The sequence below is a fragment of the Lepeophtheirus salmonis genome, chromosome Z (genome assembly GCF_016086655.4).
Source record: "Lepeophtheirus salmonis chromosome Z, UVic_Lsal_1.4, whole genome shotgun sequence".
Classification (NCBI taxonomy): Eukaryota; Metazoa; Arthropoda; class Copepoda; order Siphonostomatoida; family Caligidae; genus Lepeophtheirus; species Lepeophtheirus salmonis.
In genome coordinates, this window is record NC_092584.1 from 9,681,207 (window position 1) to 9,691,787 (window position 10,581).

A 10,581-nucleotide genomic window follows, 5' to 3' on the forward strand; every position below is an offset into this window, starting at 1 on the left:
AACGCCACCTAAGTTAGGGCATGGTTAGAATTAGTTGATTTTGTAAAATATGAATCCTTTCTTAAGGAGGAAACCTCTCAAACCTCTCAAAAATACAGGGCCTGACTATATTAGAAAGTACACTACCTATAAAGTTTCATAGGTAGCGTACTTTCTGGCTTTTGGTTGCAGACATCAATCGTAAAGGTTGTAAGGGCGTTGGTGGGAATGGAGAAAATTAGTATAGTTATGTCATATGCATAATATATTTACCGAGTGCTCACTTAAAATTTGAACACTTTGAATTTAATCTTCAACAAGATATGTTTAATAATTCCAGTGCTGGACGACAAGACTGAATCACCTTCTAGGCCTACTTTGAATATGATGACCTAATATGGAAACGTTTCAAATGTGCTTCAACTATTATTATTAATAATATTCCGGGCATTCTACATATTTTTTAGAGGCTATGTGACGATTTTAATTGCTTGTAAACAATTGCACAAAAGGGGGGATTTAAGATATTAAATAACAATAACACCCATGCAATTTATATATTAATTATTATATTATAATTAAATGGAATATATGTTTAATGAGCAAACAAAAAGCTCTTGGTACTGAACATAGTAGGTAAAGATGTAAAGTGATACGAACAACAATGAATTCGCGTTTTTTTTTTAATGTATATAAATCTACATAAATTTTTGGAAATTAAGCTTTAATGCTTTGAGTTAGTCACAAAATATGTAATTAATTAGCTTGAAAATTGAAATGAAAAGCTAGCAAAACGTGTTTTTTTTTAAAGCCTCTATAAATTTCCATTCTGTAAAAAAATTTTAGAATATGTTATAATGAAATCTGGCACTGCTGATTTCCGGATTTTTCTGTCAACTATGAGAACAAAATTGTACCTTGCTTATTATTGTGCTGAAATAATCATGTAAACGTTTCACTTAGACCCCAAAACACCGCCATGGAGTAATTAGCATAAGATTTCAAGCTAATTACATTTTTAGAGGCAGAACGAAACTGCGCTGTGTGTGATGACTTGAGAGAAGAAAGATCTAGATATCAGCAATCCTGAGGCCTCAAAGATGATTGGGATCGACAGTCGAAGGATTGTGGAGTTGACAAAGGCCTTGGTGGAGACCAATAGGGTATTAGGTTTGTTTACTTATATTTATTGTGAAGAATTTTAAGAGTGCCCTCTATATGAATAAATAAATTACGTCTATTGAGTGTAATCGTGTGTCTAATGAACATTATTAAAAAGTGGAAACCGAAAATCAGCAGAGCAACTCTGATAACTTGAAGAATGTTTTACTGGAGAAGGTCTACAATGAGCTGATACAAGGGAGGAGCGGACGAAGGAAATAAACAAGGACATTGTCAAAGAACTGCTCCGATGTCGATACCCAATTATACTCTGAGTCCAACAAGGATTTACAATTACATATAACTCAGGGTCACTCTTCATCTTTTATGAGCTACTCAGGAATTAAATGAAGACCTATACAATTACCACGATTTACATCACTTCTTACTTATATCTTTTTGATTTTTTGAGCATAAGTGTGTTTTTTAAGGGGGTTCATTTTATATCTCTGAATAATTTTGTGTGAGAATGTGTAACTTATCTACGCATCTATGAAAAAATCAATTAAAAAATTCATAAAAGTATTTATATTTAATAAAAGAAAAAATATATGAAAATAACAAAACAAAAAAAAAAAAAAAGCTCTAAAAATATTAGACATTCCCCATTATAAACGCTCATAATTGCAACAACGATTTAAAGGTTAATTTAAGTATCATGCCTTAATGATTTTAATGACTTTTCTCTTTCCACCTCATCCCTCCCTTACTCTCCCTCCAATTGTGTATTTATTTCCGTTAAATAATCCAGAATAATTGGAAAGAGTCGTGTTTTTGAGCGTGAGGATACCACAAAGTCCGTATGACTATACTCAAACAATATCTTCTTTCTTTTCTTTCCCGGGATGACATCTGGAAGATCATTGTAGAGTCGGAGGGCGTCAGTTAAAATCACCATTTCATCACTTCCACCAAGGACAAAAAGTGTGGGGGAGATTACTTTACTCAAATCGTATATAGGAGGCTCTGGGACTCCATACTTTTCTACGTTGATATCCTCAGAACCAAAGTCATACTTATGAAACGACCCGGAGCGATGCCATTGTGCAAAGTGGGAGTAGGAACGGTAGCTGGATCCGTGGAAGATATGATCCGCGTAGTGGTGTAGAATGTCGTAGTCTAAATAAGCCTCCCCATAGAGAATAGTTCCTAAGAGTGGGCAATACGTGTGTAGGTGGCCATTAGGAGAACAGAGTCGATGTGCAGCCCACATGAGGAAATCCTTGGCAAGCCATGCTTCATAAGATTCAAATATAGTCTCTGAAATAAACTGATACAAGTCTCCACCGCGGGAATATTTAAACGGAATTGCAGTTGAACTATTGACATAGATGGCAGGTGCGAGTAGAACTCCTTGTAAAAAAAGAAAAGAATTAAAACTTTTCGGATCATGGCAAAAATGTACTTAGCATCACTTACCTCCACGGATTTTTGAGTTATAGTCTGGTAGATCAGAAAGGAGGCCCAAAAACTGGGATGCTCCTTGAGATGTCCCTAAAAAGAAAATTGACTTTTCTCCAGTGATGTTGATAATATAGTCAATGACCTGAGGATAGTCCAGGAGAGCCATTTCCTCAAACCCAAAATCCCAAAAAGGTTTGGAGGAAGTATCGTGAAGAGTGCTGTTTTTGGAATAACTATTTCCACGATTGTTAATAAGCCAAACATCATAGCCTGTAAGGACCAAATGAGTGAGTCTCTATAGTAATGGAAATATACCTATATGTGGGTCATTGCATCAGAAGTTTTGACAAGGAAACGGATATGACTAAACTTTGGTATGTTGTATCATTGATAAAAGTTCTACTCAAAAATTGAAATTTTGTATCTTAAGCTCTTTTTGTCTTAAAGATGAAGAAACTAGCATTTTGATAAATGTTTTATTAGCCATATATCGTAGACCAAAGCATGATAGGCCGCTATAATACTTGTAAAAACTATAAACACTATTTTTTATAAAAAATAGAAGATCAACTTTGTTAAGCTAATTTAGTAATTAATTCAGACAGGGATAGATGACATCTAAAACTTCACTTCAAGATGTTGATCATGATCATCAATTAACGTAGAACATAATTATGAATTCACTGATGGAGGATCCACCTCCAAATAAAGAACCTGAGCTGGTTTCTGGGGAGAACGTGGATGAACTCTGAACGATGATGAAACATGGGGTGAACCCCAAGGTAATTAGTCCTTTATTCGGCTAAAAATCCAAAATGATATTCGTGATTATAATGGGGGGAGAAACTTCATTAACAAACTCGGCTGTCAAAATGATAGAAATAAGTGCAGATATGGGATCAGGGACATCATACCAACAAGATCTTAGACCTTAGATGCTTTGAAAATGTCTAATCTGAGGAAACCTTTCTCGAGCGCTTTACTCATATGGTTGAATATATGGGCTTAAAATAAAGGAAAAAAGGGAGCCAAGAACATCCAGTTTTCGAAAATAGAGAAATAGGAGGGAATAATCTCCTATTTGAGGCCAACGTAGACTAAAAAAACTCACAGAGTTCAGAGTTGGATAGTGTTATAGATCCAAAATTTCATTTCTAGGCTAATAATACCACATACTAAATATTAGTCAAGTCCTTTCCCTCGTGAAATTTTCCCATGGGGTGACCAAGAGATAGTGTTGTGTACCTCCTTACTTAGGCCTGCAATCTCATTCAGTTCAGTCCAGTTCAGTCCTGCGTATTTGCCCCCAGAAACTTATAAAGTTCGGTCCCTTGTCACTCAACTTTAAGTTTGTTTAATCATTTCTAGTTCTGACCGTCAGGGGGACCGGTCCTAATATTGAACTGGACTGAATAAATACGAAGCAACACAACACTACCCATAGATAGGTAGACACGGTTCATACCATGATCTGCTAGAACATATCCTAGATAGTCCTCAGGATCCCCTACTAAAAAACCAGAGCTACCCATACTAGATCCATGCCCTAACAAAATAGGCACTGGATTTACAGTCCCATCAATTTTCCCATGAGGGATTCGATGAATACAGAGGACATAGTCATCTGAGGTCGTAAGAAAGTGCTCTTGAATAGGATATCCATGAGAGGCAACTAATTCCGGCTATGTAAAAAGAAGATAAAAATAGCTGAGAGACAAATAACAACCTCACTTACAACTCTTTTCCTCAACTTCTGGACTGTATCTCTGATGTCTCTTCCCAAGGAGTAGAGCCCGTAGGAGAGAAGAACCGTGAATATAAGGAAAATAATTGAGGAGCGAGGCTTTGCCATGTTGCACCTTCAATGACAGATTCATTCATCACCTTTTACAATATAATATAAACTAAGTTTGTTGATTTCAAGTGTTGTGAAGTAAAAGATGAAGCTCTTATCAGAAGGGTCAATGTTCAAAAAAGAAGTACATGTATCATTTGAAAGTGATTCATTGCTCAAAGAAGGGTACCTATACAAAATCTATTGCGCGGGAACAAAATCAATATCTCTTATTATATAAATTGAAAAGTTAATCAATAAAGCCATGGCTGGGTTCAGCCTGAGGGAAGAAGCATGGAGCAAGTTGAAAAAATAACATTTAAAACAATATTTTTAGTACCCTTTTTTTTTAATAACATTAATCTATTGGCATTTTTTTTTGTAGAGTTGATATTTTATATTTCTAAAATGACCTTTTTTTTAGGAATTGCCAACCCTTATTAATGTTTTTTTAAAACACATTTTTTCTATATTTAATGACGAAAATACCGGGCCGTGCAGAATTATTTACCGATTTTTGTTCAGAACATATCGCGGACAATAATGACATTTGAATGACTTGAGAAACAATTTATTCATACATTTTTAGAATAATAAAATAGTTTGTGATCAAATTTAATCAATGTAGCCACCATTTGACTCAATGACACTGGTCAGGCGACGTCTGAACCTGTCACATACTTGCTGGATGTAATCGGCGTCCATGGAGGCCCAGGCCTTGTTGACAGCAGCCTTTAAGGCATTTATGTTCTTGTTGTCGTTTTTGCAGGCCTTGGTCTCCACGTGCGCCTAGATAGGAAGTCTAGTGGATTCAGATCTGGGCTCTGAGGGGGCCAGTAGTCCTTGGCCAAAAGTTCATGTTGTCCTTGAGCCACTCCTGAGCTTTCTTGGAAGCGTGGGCGGATGCTCCATCTTGTTGAAAAACCCAAGGAGAGTTGCCGACTATGGATTTGATCCACGGAAGGACCTTGGACGCCAGAATCTTCACATAATCCTCCGTTGTTAATCTGAGCCAGTGGGGAACCATACCGGCTTCATGGCCTTCCTGTTGGATCTCCCAACATCTCCATAGATTACAACACGGTCATTTTGCCTGTTGAAAACAGGATCGACCGTAAAAGTTTTCTCATCTGAAAAAATGATGATGCGTCCAGATGAGCTCTTGATATCATTCAAGATTTTCTTGGCACGCTCAAGTCTGACTTCTCGCTGACGTTCAGTTAGCAGAGGGCGTTCAGTACGCCTCAGGGACTTTCCTCCAGCCCTTTTCAATGCCCTTGAAACAGTTGATGTCGACGTTCTCATCTTTTTGGCCATGTCGGCAATGGGCCTGTTGGGAGTCCTCTTGAACACTGCCTTTACTTGCTTTGTTGAGACAGTTGACTTCCTGCCAGCCCCAGGGGTATGCTTGAGGTCACCCCCAGCCTCCAAACGCTTGGAAACGTTGTAAATTGTCTTCAACGAGGCCCCAACCAGTTCCTTAATGTTGTTATGAGGCACTCCCGCTCGGATGAGGGCTGCAATTTTGATCCTCTTTGTTTCCTGATTGGACATAGTCTCACTTGTGGAAGTTGTTACGCTCTCACAGGAAGGATTTTTGTTTATTTTAATAGTAAAAATACAAAACAATCAGATTGGTTGCCACAAAACCTCTTAAAAAGTATATTTACATCATCGATAAATAATTTTGCACGGCCCGGTAGTAAATAAATTTCAATTTTTTGTTTTTGGACCCTTTTTACAAAGGACTAAAGCTTCTTATGGCCTTTTTTATTAAATGTTCTCCATATTTCATTTAAGGACGGTAATTTTGAATAAAGTAAAGTATTATTTTTTTTAACTTATTTTAGAAAAGACCAAGGCTTCTTATGGCCTCTTTTATTAAATGTTCTTCATATAACATTTAAAGAAGTTTTTTTTTTTGAAAAAAAAATTAAATATAATTTTTTTAAATGATCTTTTTAAAGAAAGTTAACCTTTCTTATGCCCTTTTTTCTAAAATTTTGTTTAATTATGCGTTTTTTGTTGAATAATATTTATTTATATTTCATTTAAGGACTTTTTTAGAAAAGAATATGCATGGAAATTCTTTTAAATAATCTTTTCATTTTGAACGACATTTTCTTATTCTACTCTAATGACCTTCATTTTATATATTAAAAAAATTATAATTCGTCTCAATTGTCCTTTGTTTTTATAAAGTAACTTTTAGTTCAAATCCAGCCAAAACCTATTAAACTATTACACCTTTGCAACCACTGTTGCTTAAGGTCGGCCCTGCCAACACACTTTTGATAGAAGTTAACTTATTTGTTTGTTATTAAATCTCAATGGACATTAATTAATTACTTGTTATTTTAAATATAAGAAAATCCAAACACGACTTAATTACTTTCTATTCAAGACGTTTTTAAACATATTGGATACATATTATATTGTTGATTGTCCAAACATGTAATAAAAACATGAATGAACGTGATGGATAACGCGATACAAAGGCCCTCTCACAAAGCAAAGCAAATCAAGCAAGGTAACAAACAAACACTCTGATAAAAAATAATACAAATAGATAAATAATTATCTTAATTTGTAAATAAGAATGATAACTACTATTTAAATTCTAATTAACCTTGAATATATCTATAAACAAGGTCGTTATAACTTAAATTACCGTTTAAATTGGCTCCCTATTTAGAAGCAAATATCCTGGTCCAGTCGAGTCCTATCCAATCCCATTTGCCTGTTCATAAAAATGAAGTAAAGCCGATCCAATGTGACGTCATTGAAGATAGTTTTCTTTTATTTAAATGACTTAGTTATGGAATATAATAAATTATATAACTAAATAAAATAATGTGTGTTCCTATTATATTGACAGTTATGTAAAACATGTGTATTTTTTAGCTGACCCGTATTTTTTTAAATTGGGAATCTGAAGAATTAGTTTACTTCTCCTCAGCTTTTGTCATTAGTTTTTTGTTCCGGTCTAGTGAATCTCCTTTCCGAATACATACAATTATACTCAAAACCTGAGGATATGTTTTCTTTGTAGTATTGAGTAACTACGTATGGCTGTGCGCACGGACAGTAACAACTGTGGATTTTTTTAAAGGTTATATTCCTAATTATCAAAGAAACATTTTGCAGCCATGCCTATTTACTATGAGTAATGCTGGGTACTCCTACTACCGGTTGCTCCATTGAAATCCGAACACCCACTAATTCAATATTTAATGAAATTAACTTCAATTTTCGATATATTTTAAAGCATAAACAAATCAAATCAGATGTCTCTAGCTTATGTAGAAGTTGAGAGAATGATACTAGAACGAGATTGACGAATTTCCATTCGTCAAACTCTAAGCAGTTGGACATCTCCAGCTGTCAGCAAGTCCAAAACGTTGGAAAAGAAGAAGGGGTGTGTAAAAAAGGCCAAATTGGACCTGGAGGAGTTTAAAAAACAGTGCAGGCCAATCCTCTCTAGTCCATGATGGCCCATGTAAGATATCTCGGGGTTTTACGCCAGACTTCAAGAGAACTATTAATAAAGAAGGTAGAAAGAGCCTTGTGAGGGTGGAGAGTCAATTTTTGAGACCAGCAATGAAAGAACCCCATCTCCTCATTTGGAAGGCTCTTTTGAATGAGTATTTCGAGTTCTTTTGAACTCTTTTTGCCCCTTACAGTCCTGATTCCAATCCCTTCGACAACACCTTTTGACTGCATGTCGAGGTGAAGGTCTGCATTGTCCGTCATCCAAACTCTGAGGCCCTCAAAGGCACCTTCAGACATCTCTGGGACACCATGACGGATGACTATGTCCACATCAGGTGCCCTGCCTTCCACCGCATAGAGCCCATCATTGCCGCTAAGGGTGGCTACATTAATGATTAAGAGAGCTTCTACACACATTTATTTATAATATTAATTTTGTTCAAATTCTATTGTTAATTAATGTATTAAACTTGTTTGAAGTTTAAAATTCAAAGTGTTTAGATTTTGATAGACTTCAGGGTATATTACAATTTGTAGACAAAAAAATTATTAATTCTTCTCATTTTGATGCTTTAAGCCGCACGTATCACGTATAGAGTTAAATAAGATTTATTGTCCAACGGATGTGTCATATTAACAAATAAATGGCAAGTGGCAAAATTTGTTTCCACAAAGTATAACTCCTTTTTTTGCATGGAAATGAGAAACAGTGTAAATAACAATAATAAATTAGGTCTAACAATGTTTTATTTGTTTATGAATGTTCTTTTGAGGGTTAAGTCCCTTTTAATCATCTCGGAATGCTTTTTATACCCTCAGAAACACGTTTTGTTATTTGGGAGAAACGATTTAAAGGACCATTAAATCAAAATTGCAAATTATGTACACTTTTTTTATATTTTTGATACAAAAAAATTTCCCAATGTTAATTGATCATATTGTGTTGTTATTTAATCATTTATATTTAACATTGGTGTCCATGATAAATGTAAAACCCTTACTTAATTGCCAAGGGCAAGAAACCCTACCACTCTACATATATTTCCAATACTATTGTAAGAAGTCCAAAAAAATAAATAATGAATATGTTTATTTATAAAAAAATAAAGAATGTTAAAAGGTTTAGGAGTTAAAATCTCTGCCAGCCATTGATTTTCATAAATGGGTTAAGAAAATTAAAACTGGGCTTAGGATGTACGGACAACACAGTCTTTAAAACACTTGCGCAGCTGATATGCAATATTTCTTGTGGAGTTACACCCCAAGCAGCCTCGGCAACAGTAATAAGCTGATCCGTCCTGGCTCATAAAATAATATTGACCATACTCTCCACCACAATTGACTCAACTAGAGAAATACCACACTTTGACAATGTTGGTACTGTTTGCCATCCTTTTGAAAGCATAATTCCGTCACTGAAAACTCATCTTGGGTCCATAACAAATTTGTGTTGGATCTTTTTTTATTTCAAGTGTTCCTTTCATTGGTCAGATGGAGTTGCATTTATTAGGCAGAGATGGGAATTGTTGTACAAGCACAAGGAGAAGGCGGGAGCGAGTGATTTTTTTTTTTTTGGGGGGGGGGGATTTTCTATATTTAAAATAGTATTAGTTTAGGAAAAATATTGTAATTATATTTTATTTCATATCTATTTATCATATTTTACATTTTTAAATCAATAGGGGATATTCTTTTTAGAAGGAGATGTTTACATCGTCATGACTGATTAAATTATGAACAAAAAAGAAAAAAGAGCACACGCATCAACCTTTTTTTTTCCTTTTCTAATTGATAAACTTAGTTTTTTCTTTATACAGATCCCTTCTTTAAGTATAAAAACATTATAATAATACAATTACTCCAATCTGATTTAGGAATTATCTTTGAATTCTATATACATTAAGTAGGGACGTCAGAAACGCGAAGTTACGCCTAATAATTACCATTGAGCTACGTTATTCCATGATTTGTGTTACAACTGAATTTCTAATCAGTTTTCTCATCTCCTTCCAGTTTTTTTTTATCCAGTCCGTTAACTTTTTACAATACAATAGGATATATAACTAAGTAACAATATAATACAGTCTGTCAGTCAAAATTGTGGACTTGAGTTTAAATCAATCTGTATTACTTTAGAGCTAATATTTTAAAATACTAGGTTGCTTTAAACAGTCAGAAAAAAAACTTTCAAAAATCCCCAGTTGTCAGCATGGAGAAGAAATGGCAAAGAGTTTCTGATTTGTTCCACGCCCAAGCGATTGTCGAGTAGATCATGAAGGTCTCTTTGAGTCTTGTTTACACGATAAAAAGCGGTTTAACATCAGATTAGAGCCTTGAGAGATCCTCTCGTAGCAGTAGACGCCAACAATCGAGATCAATAAGGATGTAGACACCACGATCACTAGAAGTCGGGCCAAGCCGAAGAGGGTGCATGGTATTGATCTCAATGTCAGTGAGCGGACTGTGATGTGGTATGTGAGAGATTTGAGGAAGGCCTTTTATGTACGACGATATCGACAATTGATTTTAACAGTGGGCAAGGCCAATCAGGTTAAGAAAGACAAGAAATTGAATATTGAAGAAAGGAATATTACTTGAAAAAGAAAATGCAATTAAATCATATGAGTGATCATCTTGATTTGGGACTTTTAACTTGATTAATATTGTGTCTGCTCTGAGGGATCCACGTTGCAACGCAACGAGATTCATTG

At 35.0% G+C, this 10,581-nt stretch overlaps 1 protein-coding gene across 1 annotated transcript; it reads right to left on the reverse strand.

Moving 5' to 3' along the window:
- Positions 1-1,653: 1,653 nt before the first annotated feature.
- Positions 1,654-4,456, reverse strand: LOC121130407 (putative lysosomal acid lipase/cholesteryl ester hydrolase). Its single transcript, XM_040726163.2, has 4 exons — positions 4,280-4,456; positions 4,010-4,226; positions 2,560-2,814; positions 1,654-2,493 (listed from the first exon to the last, which is right to left on the reverse strand). Exons 1-4 carry the CDS (start codon positions 4,394-4,396, stop codon positions 1,847-1,849), a joined length of 1,236 nt encoding a protein of 411 aa, XP_040582097.1. The 5' UTR covers positions 4,397-4,456; the 3' UTR covers positions 1,654-1,846.
- Between the last annotated feature and the right edge of the window lie 6,125 nt (positions 4,457-10,581).